Genomic DNA, 21,664 nt, shown 5'->3' with positions numbered 1-21,664 from the left:
CGCCCACTGCGTGGACGGGCAGGGTTTTTATCCATTCTGTTTATTGCAGTTATATTCCACCTTTCATTTAAGTAGCTCGAGGTTCTCCCTCCCCAATGTTATCCGCACAAACAACCCTGTTTGTTAGGTTAGGCCAAGAGACCGACTGGCCCCAGATTCCCCGGCATCTTTCATGGCTGAGCGGAGATTCGAACCCTGGGCGCCCGGATCACAGCCTGACACTATGTTGCTTCTTAGCCTCTGGCTGCGTTTGCACCTTAAAAAGCACCCAGGCACACCCCAGCAAGGAATCCTGGGAATTGTAGTTTGCTAAAGGGTGCTGGCACCCTTTAACAAGGGACGCAGGTGGCAGGGACGCGGGTGGCGCAGTGGGTTAAACCACAGAGCCTAGGACTTGCCGATCAGAAGGTCGGCGGTTCGAATCCCCATGACGGGGTGAGCTCCCGTTGCTCGGTCCCTGCTCCTGCCAACCTAGCAGTTCGAAAGCACATCAAGTTCAAGTAGATAAATAGGTACCGCTCTGGCGGGAAGGTAAACGGTGTTTCTGTGCGCTGCTCTGGTTCTCCAGAAGCGGCTTAGTCATGCTGGCCACATGACCCGGAAGTTGTACGCCGGCTCCCATGGCCAATAAAGCGAGATGAGCGCCGCAACCCCAGAGTCGGCCACGACTGGACCTAATGGTCAGGGGTCCCTTTACCTTTTACCTTTAAGGGGTGCTGGCAGTTGTATGTAAGAGATAGACTACAATTCCCATGATTCTTTGCTGGGGTGTGTGTGGTTGCTTTAAAGGCATGGCGCGAACACAGCCGCAGAGAGAGCCATAGGGAGAGATCTTCTCCTGATGGTGACTCTGGTTCAGCTCTGGGTCAGTCCGGGGCTACACGGGAGCCCTTTCTCCTGACACCCAGGGCACAGCCTTTTCAAAAAGAAAGAAAAAAGCGTGGGCCTCTGCACATGCCCTGGGCGCCCTTCCTTTTGCCATGGAGACCTTGCGGCCAACTCCTCTTCCCCCAGCCCTGATCTTCAGGCCAGAGGGCAGGACATCCACCTTGCAGGCCTCTTCCCTGTTTTCTTTTCCAGAAATTGTAACAGCTCCAGAGCAGTGCTCTGGGCTAAAGAGCCCCCTGAGAGAGCAGGGCTGGCGTGCGGTGCCAATGCAAATAGGTTGCCATGGTGCCCGTTTGGAGTGACCCAAAAATAGCCAAAGTGGGAGAGGTTTTTGTGTGTGTGTGTGTGTGTGTGTGTGTGTGTGTGTGTGTCTTGGCAGGCAGTACTTTTGCCTCATGTGTATTGCCTCTGAGCCTGGCTGGGCCTACAGGCTGTTCCCCTCTCCCCAAAAATAAACCTTTGTGTCCCCTAATATATCCGTATCTGCTTCGTTCATCAAGCGCTTTCTTTCCCATGCCAGCTTTGGGACGGCTGGGTCTCTTGGGCAGGTTTTCCTGGCCAGGGCAGACAGCGAGATGGTATCGCATGTGGGAAAAGGTGGGTGGGAGGCCCCCTCCCCGCCTGATCTGACTCCTTGCTGGGCTCTTGCCCCATTCCGGATGTTCCCGACCTAACCCCCGTCCACCTTTGTGCCTTTCCCAGCCCTGCCTCAGTTTCCATCACTCGTCCCTTTCTCTCATTTCCCCCCATCCTGCTTCATTGGTTCCTTGGCTGCATTGTGGGGTCAGTGGGGAAAGGTGGGGGTGGGTGAGGGTGTGTGCGTGGAAATTAAGGGTGTCAGAGACTTTGTGGACATTTGGTGTATTCATACTGTAGCATTTTCTCCCTGCCGAGGAAGAAGACTTAGGCTGCATTCGCACCGTAAAACAACTTTGAGCTGATCCCCCCAAAATGGGGCTTTCCCCCTTTCCCCCTCTTAAACTAGGTGCGTCTAATGGTCAGGTGCGTCTTATGGAGCGAAAAATACGGTAAATCCACACTGAAGGATGCTCGGCTCAGGCCAGGTGGTGTGAGCCCTCTCGAGTGAAGGTTCCACTTTTAGATGCATGTTTCACTTACTGTATAGGGCAGCTTTTAGTTTCTCCCTATCTTCCTAATGTGTATTTCACGTTCCTGCGTTTCTCTTCGGCTGCGGCCTGCGCTTGGTGGCCTTGTTCCTAAATCTGTGAGTCTGACTCCCGCTCTCTCTTCTCCCCAGCTCCAGGAATTGGTCTGCCACGTTATGATGGGGAACTTGGTGATGTTTCGGAAGGACTCCGTCCTCAATATTCTGAGTGAGTTGGTCTTGGCGGGGGCTCGGTGCCAAAAAACGAAGTCTTGGTTAAATGGGGGGGGGGGATAAGGAGTGCGTTTAGATAGACCCTTCCGCTCATTCTTATAGTAGTGGTTAGAGTGCTGGGCTAGGACCCGGGAGACCTGGGTTCAAATCCTCCCTCATCCCTGAAGCTCTCTGGAGGACATTGGGGTCCAGTTACCATCTCTAAGCCTCTCAGGGTGGGCAGTGGGATTACCTGGGGGGCACAAAGTGGCAAGGGGGGTGACATGGGGCACAAGAAGTGCCAGTGACTTAATCAGATTTTGAAAAGCTGGTATCATATCACCGAATCAAGCTCATCTGGTTTGTTGAATTGGATTTTGAATGAACGCGCAATTAATTGCCTCTGTTTTGAATTTCATTGCATTACCATCTTCCTTAGTGGGACGTGCAAACCCAGAGAATCCTTTTTATAGGGTAGGGGACACTGGGGGTGAGTTTATGGAACCGAGTAGATGGTGGCCCTGCAGAGGTTTGGGAGCTCTGCATTAAATACAGTAGTACGTCTGGATGCGAACAGGATCCAATCCGGAGCCCCGTTCACATCCTGAGTAGAACATAACACGTGTCTGCGCGGGTCGCGTTTCGCCGCTTCCGTTCATGCACGTGATATCATTTTGAGCATCTACGCATGCACGAGCGGCGAAACTCAGAAGTAATGCGTTCTGTTACTTCCGGGTCGCCGCGGAGCGTAACCTGAAAACACTCAACCTGAAGCATATTTAACCCGAGGTATGACTGTAGTGTCCGCCACCGGAAGCGGGTGGCGCTGTGGGTAAAAGCCTCAGCGCCTAGGGCTTGTCGATCGAAAGGTCGGCGGTTCGAATCCCCGCGGCGGGGTGCGCTCCCGTCGTTCGGTCCCAGCGCCTGCCAACCTAGCAGTTCGAAAGCACACCCGGGTGCAAGTAGATAAATAGGGACCGCTTACCAGCGGGAAGGTAAACGGCGTTCCGTGTGCTGCGCTGGCTCGCCAGATGCAGCTTGTCACGCTGGCCACGTGACCCGGAAGTGTCTCCGGACAGCGCTGGCCCCCGGCCTCTTGAGTGAGATGGGCGCACAACCCTAGAGTCTGGCAAGACTGGCCCGTATGGGCAGGGGTACCTTTACCTTTACCTTTTTATGACTGTAGTAGTAGTAGTAGTAGTAATAATAATAATGATGATGATGATGATGATGATGATGTTTGTTTGTTCCTAAAAATATTCATATGCTGCTATTGGTAAAGAAAAGGAAAAAACCAGAGTGGTTACAATTATGCATGAAACTATGCAAGACACTGTGAACTGAGTTGCCATGCCACGTTTTTGACAGCCAGGCTCTTTCCTGCCTTCCCTCTTTCCCCCTTGCCCACTTTTTCCAGTTCAGAGCTTGGAGTGGGAGACCTTTGAGCAATACTGCACGTGGCAGCTGTTTCTGGCCCACAACATCCCCCTGGAGACCATCATCCCCATCCTCCAGCATCTCAAGTATAAAGGTGAGCGTGGCATGAGCATCCTCGCCACTGGCCATTTCAGGGTTAGGAGGGACGCACAACCGGGCAAAATAGGAATTCTTCACCACCTTTAAAGTCCTCCTGAAAGCCAGTAGTGAGGGAGGTGGACAGAACTCACCGGGCAGGCCATTTTGCAATTGTGGGAGCCGCCACCAAGAAGGCCCTGTCACAGGTCAATGCCAACCAAGTTGCTCTCTCACCAATTACAGGGTCTGAGATGGTTGATACTGGGGGAAGATTCTAGTCCTCATTGAGGAAGGCGCACCTATAGGTACTTGGGTCCCGGGCCATTTAGGGCTTTGCTTACATAGACCATTTCTGTACCGCTTAGTATAGGAATATCTCTCTAAGCGGCATGTGACAAACTAAAGCAGGAACGGCACAAAACACCCAATAAAACAATTAATACAAATTACGAATGAAGATCTACTCCTTTGGACGCACCTCCCCAGTCTCCTGGCCTCTTACGCAGGACTCCATCAACCCTGACTCTTACCTGGTGCCCAAACATACTGGCAGAACACCCCCCAAAAAACTCGCACCCTGGGAAGGTTCCTGGGACCTGGTGGGATCCATCACTCTAGACTTCCTTTCATGTGACCAAGTCTTTTTTCGCTGACAATGGTTGACAAGAAGGATGCAGTCACACATTGGAAAACACTGCCCGATGGCACCAGAAAGTGTGTGCGTTTGCCGCTATTTAGTCTATTTATTATGTTTTCATACTGAGAGCCAGTGTTGCGTAGTGGTTTTCAGTGACAGAGCTCAGCTCCAGAATACTTGAAGGAAGAAACTGTTCAGGTTTTCCCGGAGGAGACACTGTGTGTGTTTCTTTCCTCATGCCATGGATTAAGAACCACAGGTTTCCATATAATGTGGTGTTCCTTTTCAGATCGTCTTGAGTCTCGGCGTCTAGAAATGCGTCTCTCCCTAGCTTAATTTCCAGAAACAGAGACATTGCAGGGTCCATGTCTACCTATCTGTCTAATTAAACTATCTATCTTCTCCCTGGTTAGGACCCCGGGGACTGGGGTTTGAATCCCCACTCAGCCATAAAACTCACCTTGGGCCAGTCACACTCTCTCTCACAGCCTAACCTACTGTATTTTTCGCCCTACAGGGCACACCGGCCCATAGGGCGCACCTAGTTTGGGGGGGGATAAAGAATTTTTTTTCCCCCAGGCGCGGGGCTGGGGCGGGGGAAGCCCGAGCTTCCCCCGACCCCAGCCCCCAAAACAGGCTGCTATCCGCAAGACTAGGGAGCCCGGCGGGAACTCCCGCTGGGCTCCCCAGGCTTGTGGATAGCTTCCTGAAGCTTGGAGAGCTAGAGGGGTTGGTGCGCACCGACCCCTCTCACTCTCCAGGCTTCAGCGAAAGCCTGCATTCGCCCCATAGGACGCACACACATTTCCCCTTCATTTTAGGGCGAAAAATACGGTACTTCATAAGGTCGTTGTGAGGATATAAATGGAGAGGGGGGGAGAAGTGTGTTCGCCACCTTGCACTCTTTGGAGAAAAGGGTGGGATATAAATAATAATAATAATAATAATAATAATAATAATAATAATTAATTTTATTTATACCTCACCCTCCCCAGCCAGAGCCGGGCTCAGGGCTGCTAACACCAGTAGAATTACAGTAAAAACATAATAGGGGAAAAAACCCCAATTTAAAATACAGGTTAAAATGCAATTTAAAATGCAGCCTCATTTTAAAAGTAGCCCATAGATCAAAACCATAAGGGGAGGGAAACGTAAGGGTCAGACTGAGTCCAAACCAAAGGCCAGGCAGAACAGCTCCATCTTGCAGGCCCTGCGGAAAGATGTCAAGTCCCACAGGGCCCTAGTCTCTTGTGACAGAGCGTTCCACCAAGTAGGGGCCAGTACTGAAAAGGCCCTGGCCCTAGCTGAGACCAATCTAACCACCTTGTGACCTGGGACCTCCAAAGTGTTGTCATTTGTGGACCTTAAGGTCCTCCGCGGGGCATACCAGAAGAGGCGGTCCCGTAGGTACGTGGGTCCTAGGCCGCCCATATGAATGTAATAATAAATTACAAGAATCCAAATCTGTGTGCTGACACTAAAATACTGGGCCCAGGCTGAAGGCCACAGCTCTGCTGATGCAGTGGCAAATATAGAGATATATGCTGCCCAGGAGCTCAGAGCTCTGTATCGGAGTCGGTTAGCAGCTGCTTAACAAACCTCTCTCTGCATTTCAGAACACCCTGAGGCGCTTTCCTGCTTATTGCTGCAGCTGAGACGGGAGAAGTAAGTATCCAAAACGCCGTATGTCACAGTTGCCTCAAGTACGCTTTGAGCGGAGGGGCCTGGCTTCAGGGCTGCATGGGAAGAAAAGGGTCTCTCGGGGAGATGCTTGGCGCCTGCCAAAATACAGGGGTGGCGAGGCAAGGGATGGAGAGAGAAAGAAATCAGGCAGGAGGAAGGCATCAGTCGGGGCTTTTAACACTTCCCATGTTTCTCCTATGGGATGTGGGTTAAACCACAGAGCCTAGGACTTGCCAATCAGAAGGTCGGCGGTTCGAATCCCCGCGACGCGGTGAGCTCCCATTGTTCAGTCCCAGCTCCTGCCCACCTAGCAGTTTGAAAGCACGTCAAAGTACAAGTAGATAAATAGGTACCGCTCCGGCGGGAAGGTAAACGGAGTTTCCGTGCGCTGCTCTGGTTCACCAGAAGTGGCTTAGTCATGCTGGCCACATGACCCGGAAGCTGTATGCCGGCTCCCTTGGCCAGTAAAGCGAGATGAGCACTGCAACCCCAGAGTCGGCCACGACTGGACCTAATGGTCAGGGGTCCCTTTACATTTACCTATGTTTCTCCTGGGTGTGTTCCTAAGCAGGGGCAGGGAACCAAGGGCCACACACGGACCTCTACTCCTCTCCACCTGGCCCTCCTAAAGTTCTGCTTTGCAATTTCCAGGATTGTTTTCACCCGACTTGGTATGAGGCAACTTCCTACATTCCCCCCGTCTCCTGATGCAACTTCTACCCATGATGGGAAGAGCTCTCTGAGCCTTCCAGCTTTTAATAAGCCCAAACTTTTGACACACGGCAGCTGAGGGTGGGAAATTAAAGCTATATTTCAGAAACACACAGAGCAAATTGCTTGCCTGCCTCCTCTCGCCTCCCCGCTCCGTGTAATCGCCCTTTAGGGCTGCGGACGGTGAGTTACGGACAGGGTTCGTGTGGCCACGGTGGCTGGGGAGCTATGAGAAGCCGAAAGGCAGAGTGCGCTCCCTCCCCGCCCCCGACTTGCAATTCCAAAATGTTAATTGGCGATCCAAGCGCCGGGGAAGGTGTGTTATCTCGTCGCTGGCTTGACCTGAGCTGGCTCCCCATTTCCTGCGCAGCTGCTCAGAGCAAGGCGAGACATCGTCCGCCCAGGCCCAGCACACCCGCCTGGAGGCAGCGGCAAACAGCGGTCAAGAGTGTCCGTGCCTTTTCCGACGGCCGGCACTGATAATTGCAGCCGGGGGCTTTGTTGGGTCTTCTGCATCTGCACATACAGGTTCCAGTGCGGATTTTGGAGAACTGTAGTTTCCTTCTGTTGCAAAAACGCCGAGATTTAAAAGCCGGGGCAGCTAACCTTTTTATTTCACCGGGTCACGGTGGATGCGGCTGGCGCATGTGCCGGCACTCAGCCCCTCTCTTCAGCCGATCCCTGCAAACAAGCTGGGGGTGGGGAGGTTATCGCTTTCCCCCCGCTCATCCAATGATAGATTTTTGCGGCAGCAAAGGGGCCAGATTACATCTCCCTGAGGGGCGCCATTCTGGGCAGAAAGAGTTCTGAAGACCCCCAAGATGAGCAAGGAACTCGGTTGCTACTTAATTTATCACTGGGTCCGCTCATAACTGAATTGGCAGGACAAAAGGTGACGATGGGGAGTTACGGGTTGTAGCCAGTGGTAGTCCTACTCGGAGTAGGCTCACTGATATGAATCAAGCTCCATTAATTTCACAGAGAGAGAGCCATGCAATTCTACAACACAGTGGTACCTCAGGTTACAGACTCCGCTAACCCAGAAATAGTACCTTAGGTTAAGAACTTTGCTTCAGGATGAGAACAGAAATCGCGTAGCAGTGGCGCGGCGGCAGCGGGAGGCCCCATTAGCTAAAGTGGTGCTTCGGGTTAAGAACAGTTTCAGGTTAAGAACGGACCTCTGGAACGAATTGGGTTCTTAACCCGAGGTACCACTGGTCTGTAAGCTCTGTCCATTCTGTGTTTTTTGGAGCCCCTCAGCTGACGGTTGTTGGAAACAGGATGGTTTGTTTTGCTTTATTTCTGTCTGATCCAGTAGAGTTTTTTTAGTTGCAATCCCTTCTTCAGGCAGAGGCCAAGCATCCGCCAGCGCCTTGCTTTCCCAGCTACTGCCTCTGCGACTTCTCTCCCGAAACCGGCTACTGTTCTGTGCTTCCTGCTCCCCGACTCGGACCCTCAGGGAGGCTGCGATGTCCCAGCATGACCTTTGCCAATGGCCCCGCAGAGAGCGCTTTAATTTCTATTCATAAGGGGCCTGGAAGGGAGCAGGCTGTCTCTCCTCTCCCTTCCTCTGACCTGCCACGCTGAACGAACCCAGGAAAGGAAGGCAGCGCCCCGGAGCCCAGCGCCTCCTGCCGTCTTGAGGAAAACTCAGGCAGCTTCCCAGCTGCGTGTTCAACAGCAGGGGCATGCTGGGGAAATCCGGCCTTCCTTTGAGGCAGGCTTTGGCTCCGTGGGATATTTTTAAGGGATTTGCACTGGGCTGGCTTAACTATGGCAGCCAGAATATCTGTTGGCTGGCCGGGATCCAGGTCTTAACTCGGCTAAGGCCGCTGCCTCCATGTTTCCCACCCTGAAGGCAACATTCCCTTATGGGCAAATTTCCCAGGGGCCGGCCGCCGGGTGGGCGGGGCCAGAGGCAGAAGTGGGTGGAGCAACAAATAATAATAATAATAATAATAATAATAATAATAATAATAATAATGAATTATTTATATCCCGCTCTCCCCAGCCGAAGCCGGGCTCAGAGCGGCTAACAGCAGTAAAATAATACAACATTCTAAAATCATTTCATTATAAAATCAGTTCAAATAAACGTTATCTTTGTACAGTAGGCTGGTTTCTAAGCAGACGCCCCTGTCGGTCTATATCCAGACAAGCGAGAAACATGGATCAGAGTTCCAACAACAGTAGAAGCGTTTGAGGGGGCGGAGTCTGGTGATGGGCGTGGCCTGCGGAGAACTCCCAGGGGCCAGGCAGAGAGGATTGGAGGGCCACATTCCACTGCCAAGCCAGAGGCTCTCTTATTAAATCAAGACCATGGGTCTTCTCCTGTTCTCCTGGTTTTCTTGCCCCTTGGAAAAACAAACAAAAACCAGGAATAATAATAAGCCATGCATTTTGCCCCAGGCCTAGCGAAGACATGGTGAAGATGGTCCTCAGCCGGCCGTGCCACCCGGACGACCAGTTCACCACCAGCATCCTCCGGCACTGGTGCATCAAACACGACGACCTCTTGGCCGAGCACATCAAGTCCCTCCTGATCAAGAACAACAGCCTTCCCCGAAAACGCCAAAGGTAAACATGGGCCGGGAAGGGAGGAGGAGGAGGTCGCTTCAGCCCAGCGGGGAGCGGAAGGTAGATTGGGATCTACTTCCTGGTCGATCTCCGGGTGATTTTGCAGTAGGTCAGCCGGGGTTTTCCGACAGCAAGAACAAGGCTGTTCCCTCCACCTGGCTCAGGAGAGAGGGGCACTTTGACCCTCCAGGAGTTGCTGCGAACCTCAGCTCCCGTGGAGCTCCTGTGGAACTCGCCACCACAAGAGGCAGCGACAGCCGACAACCTCGTCGTAAACTTTATTGCACCATCCGAAAACATCAGCAATAGCAGGCCGCCAGCCTAGATGGCTTTGAAAGCAGATTGGACTATCCTGAAATTGTATATTATGGCCTATGTCTTGCGCCCATTTAATCATTTTACTTCTTCATCTTTGGTTTCCCACTGCAAAAGAATGTTATATGCCTTTTTAAAATAATTTTGTATTTTCTTCTATCACTTCCTTTTGGAATCTGGAAACCCAATATAAGAAGCCTTTTTTTATTATCCTCCTTAAAGATATCCTTTAATTGTCTATGATGTAGCCAGCTTTGAAGATATTCTTTTACTTCATCATATTCTTTCAAAGTTAACTTTCCCTTTCGTTCAGCCAGCAGCTCTCTATATGTTGGCCATTCTCCTTTGCCCCCCAATATTTTAAGCGATAGTGCTTCAGTAGGTGATAGCCACTAGGGTGTTTTTGGTTCTAGTAAATCTTTCTATTTCTCCCATACTTTGAACAGTGACCTTCTTATTAAACGGTTGTGGAATCCTTTATGTACTTTTGCTTTTCCATACCAGAGGTAGGCATGCCATCCAAACCTTGGAGGAGGAGGAGGAGGCCAGCAGTGGCTACTAGCCACGATGGCTACGCTCTTATCCTGCAGTCGGAGACAGATATTCCAGCTGCTGGAAGCCACAGGAGGGGAGAATTGCCCTAATACTCAAGGGCTTCCCACTGTGAGAACAGGAGTCTGGACTAGATGGGCCATTGGCCCTGATCCTGCAAGGCTCTTCTTGTGTTAGTTCCAGCAAACATGGGCAACCTCTGTTCAAGTTCTTGCTCTGCCTGCCTGCCTGTGTGGGGTATTTGGCTGCCGTCCTGCTGCTGCTGCAGGCAGAGGCCATCTGCTCAATGTCAGCTTGCACCTAGAAAAACAGTGTGCCAGGGAAAAGGCACACGTGCTTGAGATGCTAGCTTTCTGCATGCAGGGAGTTTAAAACAAAACGGGAGGGGTGTTCAAAAAGCTCTCCCCTGCACTATCCAAAGGGATTTTGCTGCATGTCAGAACTACATATAATTTTATCCTCCATACAACACACGGGTAGAGGTTTTGTTGCAATACATATTTGCCTGTTTCTTGTGTTGCCCTTCTTCCTGAGGATAATAACAAAGGACTGTCCTGTTTTATTCTCACAATGGGCCTGCGAGCTGATTTAGCATGAGAGAGGGCAGCCGAACCAAGAATCACGCACTGAACATTTGTTGTTGAGAAAAACATATCGGGCCTAATCTTGTGATGCTCTCTCTTGTCACCGTCATAAGGACTAGAAGCTTGCCCTGTTGTATCTTTTTAAAAAAATACTGAAAGCTGTAAAGCTCAATCTGCACATGCAAAGAGAGCATATGGGCCGTGGGTGAGGCACCTAAAGGCGGCCACCAGCTCCCTCCATTGCCACCCCTTCCCCAAGGACAAAAATCACACCTCCTATCATGTTTTTCTTTTCATCGTCTTATCCCGAGAGAGCAGAGAGCCGCTCGCTTTGCTTCTCCTAATTGTACCCACTTCCTTGAGCCGCCTTCGCATCTGCATTGCAAACCCGGGGCAATTTATCTGGGAGATTTCCCTGCGGGGGGCAGCTCAGCGGTGACTGACAGGTCCTGTGCCAGGAACACATGCCCAATTAGAGCCAAGTGGAAGTTTTTGCAGGGTGGGGAGGTTTGGAAGGATGCAGAGAGGAGGGCTACAGCCTCTCTGGGCTACCTGGAGTCGATTTCACCTGCTTTGTGGAGGGGGCGAGGCAGATCTGCTGCTCTCTGCTTGGATCAAGGGCGGGAGGGGGTGGTGCCCCCCCCCCCCGGGAACCTAGAGCTATCCCTCACCTCCACCATCTCTCTCTCTGCCTCATAGGAGCAACACTATGGATCTCGTCTCTGCCCTCCCACGCAATGTCTGGAAAAGGAGGGCTCCTTTTTGCTCGTAAAAAGGAGGACTCTGATCTCACTCTGCCTGCTCAGAGCCTGGCTACAGGTTGCGTCCCTATGACAGATGCCAAAGGAGCCTGCGGTGGTGCAGTGCTTAAGTGCCAGACTAGGACCTGGGAGAGGCCCGGGTTCAAATCTGCACTCAGCCATGAATTTCAGTGTTGTGACCCTGGAGTCAGTTGCTGCCTCTCAGCCTAGCTTTGCCGCACGGGGTTGTGAGGATAAGAGGAGTGGGAGGAGAACCGCAGGTGCCGCCTTGAGCTAGTAGCTGCCCTTGATCGCTACCCCGACCAAGTCCTCTTTCAAAGCCATCCCAGCTGGTTGCTCCTATCCCATAAGAGCAAGTTCTGCAGTTTGCATGCCCCGTGAAGAAGTCTTTTCACCTGAGCCTTCCACGTCCAGCTTCATCAGATTCCCCTAGTGTTGTTGTTATTGTTGTTTAGTCGTTTAGTCGTGTCCGACTCTTCGTGACCCCCCTGGACCGGAGCACGCCAGGCACTCCTGTCTTCCACTGCCTCCCGCAGTTTGGTCAAACTCATGTTCGTAGCTTTGAGAACACTGTCCAACCATCTCGTCCTCTGTCGTCCCCTTCTCCTTACGCCCTCAATCTTTCCCAACATCAGGGTCTTTTCCAGGGAGTCTTCTCTTCTCATGAGGTGGCCAAAGTACTGGAGCCTCAGCTTCAGGATCTGTCCTTCCAGTGAGCACTCAGGGCTGATTTCCTTAAGAATGGATAGGTTTGATCTTCTTGCAGTCCATGGGGCTCTCAAGAGTCTCCTCCAGCACCAGAATTCAGAAGCATCAATTCTTCGGCGATCAGCCTTCTCAATGGTCCAGCTCTCACTTCCATACATCACTACTGGGAAAACCATAGCTTTCACTATACGGACCTTAGTGTTAGGAGGGAGGAAAACCTTTTCCTCCGCAGCTCAGAGCTAGAGCATCGCCTTTGCGTGGTACCAGGCAGCTTCCTGGGTTCATGGCAAGACATTTCCCAAAGCAGGACAGACGGACGGATGGACACACACGCACGCACGCGCACACACACACACACACACACACACACACACGGCATGCAGCCATTCATTCAGAGAACAAGGAGATCCTTCTTAACATTCACAGAGCAAGGACGACATCTAGTGGAGTTCCTTCTCCAGCGTCCGAACACCAACGCTAAGCAACTGGACCAGAGCTTATTTTAAAAACGGACAGTGCCCCTTCCCCCAAACATAAGAAGCCAAAATAAGCAAGTGGGAAAACCACAGACAAGTTGGAAAGCAGATACTCGGAGGACGGCGGCTACTGTTCCTGCCCAGTTTTCCCCCTAGCTCCTAAGAATTGAATTGGAGGGACGCAGGTGGCACTGTGGGTTAAACCACAGAGCTTGCCGATCAGAAGGTCGGCGGTTCGAATCCCCGCGACGGGGTGAGCTCCCGTTGCTCGGTCCCTGCTCCTGCCAACCTAGCAGTTCGAAAGCACGTCAAAGTGCAAGTAGATAAATAGGTACCACTCCGGTGGGAAGGTAAACGGCGTTCCGTGCGCTGCTCTGGTTCGCCAGAAGGGGCTTAGTCATGCTGGCCACATGACCCGGAAGCTGTACGCCAGCTCTCTTGGCCAACAAAGCGAGATGAGCGCCGCAACCCCAGAGTTGGCCACGACTGGACCTAATGGTCAGGGGTCCCTTTACCTTTAAGAATTGAAAGTGAGGAGAGCGCTGCTGCTGCTGGTGCTGCTCTCAGGCCCTGCTCGCATGCTTCCATTGCAGCCCATGGGTGACCGCTGTGGGAACAGGCAGCTGGACTAGATGGGCCGTCAAAGCGCCTCTTCATTCTTAACTCATGCCTTCATGAGGGCTAGATACTTGGTGCGTTCGTTGTAAGTTGTAGGAGGGGAAAGCAAGCAGACGCTCCCAGGGTTCTGAGTCTTTTGCCGCTGTGTTCCATGCGAAACGTTCGAAGCCCGTTTCTAATGACCCTGCCTGCGTTCTCCCTCTCCCGCCCCCCTTCCTTTCTCTGGCTCTTTGCTTCCAGCTTGCGCAGTTCCAGCAGCAAACTCGCCCAGCTCACCTTGGAACAGATTCTGGAGCACCTAGACAACCTGCGCCTGAACCTCACCAACACCAAACAGAACTGTAAGTGCATCTTGAAAGACTCCCCCAATGAGAGCTGATGCCAGTCGATGTAGACCAGGCATGGGCAAACTCGGCCCTCCAGATGTTTTGGGACTACAACTCCCATCATCCCTGACCACTGGTCCTGTTAGCTAGGGATGATGGGAGTTGTAGTCCCAAAACATCTGGAGGGCCGAGTTTGCCTATGCCTGATGTAGACAGCGCTCAGCTAGGTGGACCAAACGCCTGACTCCGTATAAGCCAGCTTCCAGTTTAAACCAGCACTCATTTATTTAAGATCATGAGGACTAGACTCTTGTCTGAATTGTAAGTGCAGGACCGTAGCTGAGTGCAGGCAGAAAGTCCCAGGTTTGATTCCTTTTTTTAAAAAAAATGCTTTTCAAGTTTATTGAAGGTTTTTAACACATGGAGCACTAAAATCCAAACACATTTATAAAAAGCAGTAAATAAAAAAAGAAGAAAAAAGAAAAATGTAGAATACTCATCATCCTTACCAAACACAATTGTATAAAAAAAGAGAAAGAACAGAGAAGAAATAATTGGGGGGGGGACCCTTTATCACATTTATATCATATAATAAAAAAGAAGGGGAAATAGCTAAGAAGAAAGAGAGCTTCTGTTCCCAATGGCATCTCCAGTTAGGGCTGGGAGAGACTTCCCATCTGAAACACCGCAGAGCAACTGCCCATTAAGTGTAGACAAGAATTCCGGACCAGGAGTCTGACTCGGCAGAGGGCAGATTGCCTGGGCTCTTACGCATGCAAGCGACTTAGCGTTAAAAAAACCCCCATCTATGCCGTTCATCCTGCGGTCCTCTCGGATGTGCATGTTGCAAGGATGTGAAGCTGCCATGTTTTCTTAAAATTTCATTTCATTGACTTCCTGCTCCTCTTTCCTTCCGATTCCCCGGCAGTTTTCAGCCAAACCCCCATCCTGCAGGCCCTCCAGCACGTCCAGGCCAGCTGCGACGAAGCCCACAAGATGAAGTGAGTGCCCGTCTCTTGTGTTTGTGTTTGGGGGGTGGCGTGGGCGAAGGCTTTCCTTGGTACTGTATGGGGCTCAGAAAAAAGTGGGTGCCCTCCTTTCCAAAGGAGAGCAAGTGAGAAGAAGAGAAATGGAGAAGAAAGTCTCACCCTGCAGACTGAGCCGAGCAGAAATTTGCTTGTAGGGTGAGGGAGGGAAGGGTGTAGAACTTGCTTCTCTCCCCCAAAGCAGGGGCAGCATGTGGGGTGGCATCGTTCCACAATCCCTGAGCCCTGCTGCTGTTTCACTCTTCAAGCAAGCAAACCAGAAAAAGGAGCAAGTAACCTTTCACTTATGGTGACATGGGTGGCGCTGTGGGTTAAACCACAGAGCCTAAGGCTTGCCGATCAGAAGGTCAGCGGTTCCTATCCCCGCGAAGGGGTGAGCTCCCGTTGCTCGGTCTCTGCTCCTGCCAACCTAGCAGTTCGAAAGCACGTCAAAGTACAAGTAGATAAATAGGTACCACTCCGGCAGGAAGGTAAACGGCGTTTCCGTGTGCTGCTCTGGTTCACCAGAAGCGGCTTAGTCATACTGGCCACATGACCCGGAAGCTGAACGCCGGCTCCCGGAAGCTGAACGCCGGCCAATAAAGCGAGATGAGCGCCGCAACCCCAGAGTCAGCCACGATTGGACCTAATGGTCAGGGGTCCCTTTACCTTTACCTTAATCTTTCACTTATGTATTTTTATTTTGTAAAATCTATTCACCACTTCTTTGTTGTTGTTTTTTAAAAAACCAACAACCTCAAAGCGGTTTCCCGAAAGAACGGCACAACGAAATTAATAGCAAAAGCAGAAATTTAAGATGTTCAAGGAAATACTAATCAAAACCAACGATATGCTTAAAAACCAGATTAAAACACGTATCAACGTTCTGCCCATCGGAACAGACTTGCCTGTACAAAAAATATGTTTTTAGCTAGTGCAGAAAAGAGCCCAGCAAAAGAAGGCGCCACCTCGCTAAAGGATTGATAGATTACCAATGTGGAATGAGTATTATGTGGCACCTGGGATGGTGCCAGTTCTGTAGTCAAGTTGGCTTAAAGGCTGCCTTGCACGTAAACAGGCCCCCAAATTGTCTGCGCGGGTCGCGGTTCGCTGTTTCTGCGCATGCGTGTGACGTCATTTTGAGTGTCTGCGCATGTGCGAGTGGCGAAACCCGGAAGTAACCCGTTCCATTATTTCCGGGTTGCCGCAGGACGCAACCTGAAAAGATTTAACCTGAAGCAAATGTAACAAGAGGTATGACTGTATAAGGTAAAGGTAAAGGGACCCCTGACCATTAGGTCCAGTCATGACCGACTCTGGGGTTGTGGAGCTCATCTCGTTTTATTGGCCAAGGGAGCCGGCATACAGCTTCCGGGTCATGTGGCCAGCATGACTAAGCCGCTTCTGGCGAACCAGAGCAGCGCACGGAAACACCGTTTACCTTCCCACCGGAGGGGTACCTATTTATCTACTTGCACTTTGACGTGCTTTCGGACTGCTAGGTTTGCAGCAGCAGGGACTGAGCAATGGGAGCTCACCCCAGTGCGGGGATTCGAACCGCCAACCTTCTGATCGGCAAATCCTAGGCTCTGTGGTTTAACCCACAGCGCCACCCGTGTCCCTCTGTATACTGTATATGTATATGCCTGTATACGAACAGCAAATTGACAACCGGTGCGGATCTCTGAGCTGCGGTGCTTAAGGCCTCGCATCCTCCTGCAGCGTTCTCGCCGCAGCTTCTGGGTCAAGGGAGACCCCGGCATTCCCTGACCTGCCGCCACCCCAAACCTGAAAATGCTCTTGGGTGCAGAGCTTCTTGCACAGCCTGTGGACCCACCCTGTGCCATCTCCCCTCCCCAGGTTCAGCGACCTCTTCTCCCTGGCCGAAGAGTACGAGGACTCCTCCAGCAAGCCTCCAAAGAGCCGCCGGAAAGCCACCGTCTCCAGCCCCCGCAGCCGGAAGAACGCGGCGCAGCCCGCCAACAACGAGGAGGAGTCTGCCTCCAGCAGCGCCTCGGTGAGCCGGGCCTTTGTGGCGGGCGCTGGGTTACGTGGGTACACGGGGTGCTTTGTTGCCGCACGGTGCCCTGATGCGGCGATGTATAAATCGTGGTGCGCAAATGCTTTTCATAAATAAACATAGCAGCAGCGGGGAACCTCCAGTCCCCAACTGCGGCCCCCAACCTCTCTGTTCCGGCCCTTGGGACTTTCCCATCACCATCCCTGAGCGCTCTTGCCCGGCTGGAATGTGCCCTTGGCCTGTGATCTTGCCAGTTATTGCATGGAGAAAGCAGTCTCTATGTATAGAAGCCCCTTGACTTTTTCGTGGCTGGAATGCAGATGCAGGATAATTGTATTAAAGCAGTGGAAAGGCTGTTTGCCGCCGAGGGAATGTGAGACTCAGGCTGAAAAGGGTTTCCTTCTCCCATCCCCCTGAAACAAAGCTTTCTTTCTTTCTTTCTTTCTTTCTTTCTTTCTTTCTTTCTTTCTTTCTTTCTTTCTTTCTCTCTCTCTCTCTCTCTCTCTCTCTCTCTCTCTCTCTCTCTCATATTTATTGATTTTCACAGGTTTTACAAATTTACTTACATTTCAATCTCTGTTTTCTCTCAAATTTGGGCTACCCACCCTTATTTCCATAATGTTTTTATTCCTATCTTGTTCCTACTGCTTTCTATGATATACTTCAATACAATTATCCTCTATCTCAATTATCCTTGTTTTCGTCCCCCTGCTCATAATTCAAACCCCGGCCGCGTTTTCATTTGACTCGTAATAGTTCTTCAAATATTCCGAAAAGGGTCTCCACTCTTCCACGAACAGTTCGCCTCTTTTATCTCTCGTTTTTGCTGTCCATTTCACCATTTATGCATAGACCGTTAACTTTTGAAGCCGTTCCTCCTCGACTGGTACTTATCCTCCTTTCCATTTCTGCGCTTAGAGGGTTCTGGCTGTTGTTGTTGTTGTTGTATCTATAAATAGTTTAACCATCTTTTTCGGGGCCTCCATCCCTATTATCCCGAAGAGAAAAGCTTCAGGACTTTCAGGAATAACCAGTTTGAATATTCATTACATATCATTCCCCCAGAGCCTTTAGCCTTCTTACATGTCCACCATATTTGGGGGAAAGAGAAAAAAAAAGACCCTCTGGTAGACAGTCAGACAGACAGACAGATAATTTATTACGGTCGGAGACCAGCTTATAAAACACACTTGGGGGTACAATCCCAGAAGGAAAGCAAACATTTAAAACAATGTACAACAATAAATTTAAAATTTATAAATGCGATATGTTTACGCTTCCAACAATTACCGTATTTTTCGCTCCATAAGACGCACCTAGTTTTTAGAGGAGGAAAACAAGAAAAAAATATATTCTGAATGAAACAGTGGATGTATGATTTTTGTGGTTCATGCTGTGGCCACAGACATATGCGATTTGACGGTGAGTTTGGGGTGGCCCAATGCAGAAATCCTGAGGATCCATGTGGTTCTGTGCTTTGCACCATTGCGGCCCCACACAACAGTGGGTGTGTGATTTTTTTGGTGCAGACTGTAGCCATGGACATGCTATGTGATCTGATGGTGAATTTGGGGTGACCCAATGCAAAAATCCTGAGGATCCATGTGCTTTTACCTCCCCCCTCCCAGGCAGCCTCCTTTATCGCTAGCGTCCCTTATCTCTCTCCCGATCACTTGCTGATCAGCTGCTTCCTTTCAACACCCCCTTCCCTCTTGTTAGCCTTAGTGTCTTTTCCTTAGCTGGAGCAGTTTTTTGCTCCTCCTTTTCTTCTAATTTTTCTCCTCATTGCTTGTATTAGTAATCCTGTGTCCTCTCCTTGCAAGTTCACTGTCTTTACCTCCCCCCTCCCAGGCAGCCTCCTTTATCGCTAGCGTCCCTTATCTCCGTCTGATCTCTTGCCGATCAGCTGCTTAGCGGCTTTGTTTCAACACCCACTTCCCTCTTTCCAAAAAAAAAGAGCATGATCTGTTTTCACCCCTGGGCCATTCGGCTCCAGGGTCCATGCATTCGCTCCATAAGACACACAGACATTTCCCCTTACTTTTTAGAAGGAAAAAAAGTGTGTCTTATGGAGCAAAAAATACGGTACTTGACATATCCTTGTGCACCTTAGTCAGATCGTTTGGTGTTTAAGATACCACTTACATATCATTGAAACACGGCTTTCTTTGCTCTTAGGAGGAGGAAGACACGAAACCCAAACCCACCAAGCGGAAGAGGAAAGGCTCATCAGCGGTTGGCTCGGACAGTGACTGAGGGGGGCGGGCAAGACCGCCTTGTCGCTAGCGGCTCCCAGGGTGAGCGCAGGCAGCGGCAGAGAGCGGATCTGGAGCGGCCGGCCGGAGTCACCATCGGCAGCGAGGACAATGCTCTCTAAAGAGGGGCGCCGGCGGGACTTGGGACGCCTGGGCGCCCCCTTTCCCCCTCCCACCTTGGCACCGTTACAGCCTCTGCCCCGCTCTCCGTGCCTGCGAGACACTCTCTGCCCCCCGGCGTCGCCACCCATCCTCGCCTGCCCGCCTTTTGTACGGTGGCCGCGGGCGGGGGACGACGACGCGGGTGGTTTTCCTCAGGCCTGTCCTTGGCGGCGCGGGGGCCACCTCATTCCGCGGGCAGCGGCGCCAGAGAGAGGGAGCCCCTCTTCTCTCCGAAATGTAAATAAATGGTGTGAACCGGCATTACTCCCATCAGTGCTGCTTCCGGTGGGGAGAACCGGGAGTGGGGCTGGGCTTGGGGGGGGGAGCTGGAAATGTGAGGAGGGGCCGGGGGGGTTATTTCGGAGCCGGGCCAGGCTTTTCCTGGCATCGTCCCCCCCTCCACAGCGCCAGAGGCCCTTCCTCCCCACCCAACCCCAAGCTTGTCGTGTGTGTGCCCTTCCACCTCCAGAGAGAGAAAAAGAAAGGCCATTTTCTCCATACAGAGAACATTCCGGTTAACCACCCCAAAGCCTCAAACACTCCCCCCACCCCACTTCCTGGGGAGGTTGGGGGGGGCAAGGAGGCTTTCTGCGGCCTCCCTGCCCTTCCGCGTACGACGGCCGGAGAAGCCTCGCTGCCCCGTTCCTGCCTCAAAACGACAACCCCCCCCCCTCAGCCATACGAAGAAATGACTGCTAGGCTGTCGGCATGAAGGAAGGCCCCCCCCCCTCGCCCTGCCCCGCATCCTCCCGGCCAGCTTTTTGAGAAGCAGCCTCCCTCCTTCCTGAGACCCCCCTCTCACAGGGTTGGGGGGGGCGGGAAGGGGAGGCGGTGGTGGTGGCAGTGGTGGGAGCAACCGACTCAGCGACAGGCGAGCGAGACGAGATGGTAGTTATATTTTTAATTCCCCGCCTACCCACTGAGAGATTATCATTTTTAAGTGGTTTTTAAAAGAGACAATAAAAACTGTCAACATGTTTTTTGTACAAGTTCACCTGTTTTGGACTCGTGTTTGTGTGCTGCGCTGCAGGGGTGGGGGGTGGGGTTGAAGTCTTTGGGCAGGGGGTGTCTTAAGTCCTTTTACTGTTTCCAGAGCTGGGTCCCTTTCCTTGCATACAATCGGCACGAAAGTGGGGGGGGGGGTATTTGGCTGCCCGGAAGGTGTCTGACTGGCAGGGGGTCGCCCAAGGTTTCAGGCAAGCGTTTCTCCCACCAGAAGTGGATTGAACACAGCTGAATTCTACCTCTTTGCTCTGTAAAGGTAAAGGTAAAGGGACCCCTGACCATTAGGTCGAGTCGTGACCGACTCTGGGGTTGCGGCGCTCATCTCGCTTTATTGGCCGAGGGAGCCGGCGTACAGCTTCCGGGTCATGTGGCCAGCATGACTAAGCCGCTTCTGGCGAACCAGAGCAGCGCACGGAAACGCCGTTTACCTTCCCCCCGGAGTGGTACCTATTTATCTACTTGCACTTTGATGTGCTTTCGAACTGCTAGGTTGGCAGGAGCAGGGACCGAGCAACGGGAGCTCACCACGTCGCAGGGATTCGAACTGCCGACCTTCCGATCGGCAAGTCCTAGGCTCCGTGGTTTAACCCACAGCACCACCCGCGTCCCTTCTTTGCTCCATACCTTCCCCTTAAAAACAAAACAAGGAGCCAGTCCTCATGGTTCTGATTTAAATCGGGGCATGGGAAGTTTGGCAAGTCGGGCCATTGGCCAATCTAGCCCATTACTGTCTGCACTGGCTGGCAGTGGCTCTCTGGGGTTTTTAGACTTGCTTCCCACCTCCCACCCCCCAGCCTTGGAGATGCCTGGGGTCGAACCGCTGTACCTCCTACGTGCCATGCAGGAAGATGCTGGAGCGACAGAACTTCTTGTTCGCTTTGCACGCCCTCCGACGAGCTCTCGGGTTTGTATCGCCTTACATTCCTGAGGTTTTGGCCCAGAGCGGTTTCTTCGGAGCTGGCTCAGATTCAAGGCCCGAGTCGTAAATAAGGCAGGGAGCTTGCCCGCCTACCACATCGCTTCGGCAGCTCCCAGCCATGACAGCTGCGTTCCAGCTCTGCTGTTAGTGGAGCGTCGCTCTTGTGCCTGGGTCCCGATAATGAGCTTCCCATTGGGGTATCCGTTTGACCGCTTGCGGGAGAAGGGTGCTGCACTAAGGTGCGCCACTGACCTGATCCAGCAGTCGGGCTATTTGGATGCTCTTAGAAACACGGAATCGTAGAATTGGAAGGGACCCCAAAGCTCATCTAGTCCAGCCCCCTGCAATGCAGGAATCTCAGCTCAAGTATCCGTGACGGATGGCCTTGAAAACCTCCAAGGGGAAAAGAGTTCACAACCTCCCAAGGGAGTCCATTCTGGGGTCGAACAGCTCTTACGCTCAGAAAGTTTTTTCTGATGTGTTCCTTATGGAACCTCCAGCTCCAGAGATAGTCTACCTAAGATTCCTAGGTCCTTAGGGGCATTTGGCCACTGTGAGAGCAGGATGTTTGGCTAGGCAGTCCATTGACCTGATCCTGCAGCTGGGCTC

General features: G+C 51.8%; 1 protein-coding gene across 5 annotated transcripts in view; it reads left to right on the top strand.

Moving 5' to 3' along the window:
* Window positions 1-20,123, top strand: part of INTS3 (integrator complex subunit 3) — a 90,001-nt gene extending 69,878 nt beyond the window's left edge. For all 5 annotated transcript variants that reach the window (XM_028709329.2, XM_077920730.1, XM_077920729.1 and 2 more), the window contains 8 exons: window positions 2,147-2,222; window positions 3,624-3,737; window positions 5,975-6,023; window positions 9,162-9,329; window positions 13,584-13,684; window positions 14,598-14,670; window positions 16,555-16,711; window positions 18,893-20,123. In XM_028709329.2, coding sequence (XP_028565162.1) covers window positions 2,147-2,222; window positions 3,624-3,737; window positions 5,975-6,023; window positions 9,162-9,329; window positions 13,584-13,684; window positions 14,598-14,670; window positions 16,555-16,711; window positions 18,893-18,970 — 816 coding nt within the window. In that variant the 3' untranslated portion in view covers window positions 18,971-20,123. The remainder of the gene's footprint in view (window positions 1-2,146; window positions 2,223-3,623; window positions 3,738-5,974; window positions 6,024-9,161; window positions 9,330-13,583; window positions 13,685-14,597; window positions 14,671-16,554; window positions 16,712-18,892) is intronic.
* Window positions 20,124-21,664: the final 1,541 nt, after the last annotated feature.

Source organism: Podarcis muralis, chromosome 16 (genome assembly GCF_964188315.1).
Source record: "Podarcis muralis chromosome 16, rPodMur119.hap1.1, whole genome shotgun sequence".
In the NCBI taxonomy this organism is placed as follows: Eukaryota; Metazoa; Chordata; class Lepidosauria; order Squamata; family Lacertidae; genus Podarcis; species Podarcis muralis.
The sequence above is the reverse complement of the archived record's forward strand: the minus strand, read 5'-3'. Positions and strand labels throughout refer to the sequence as shown.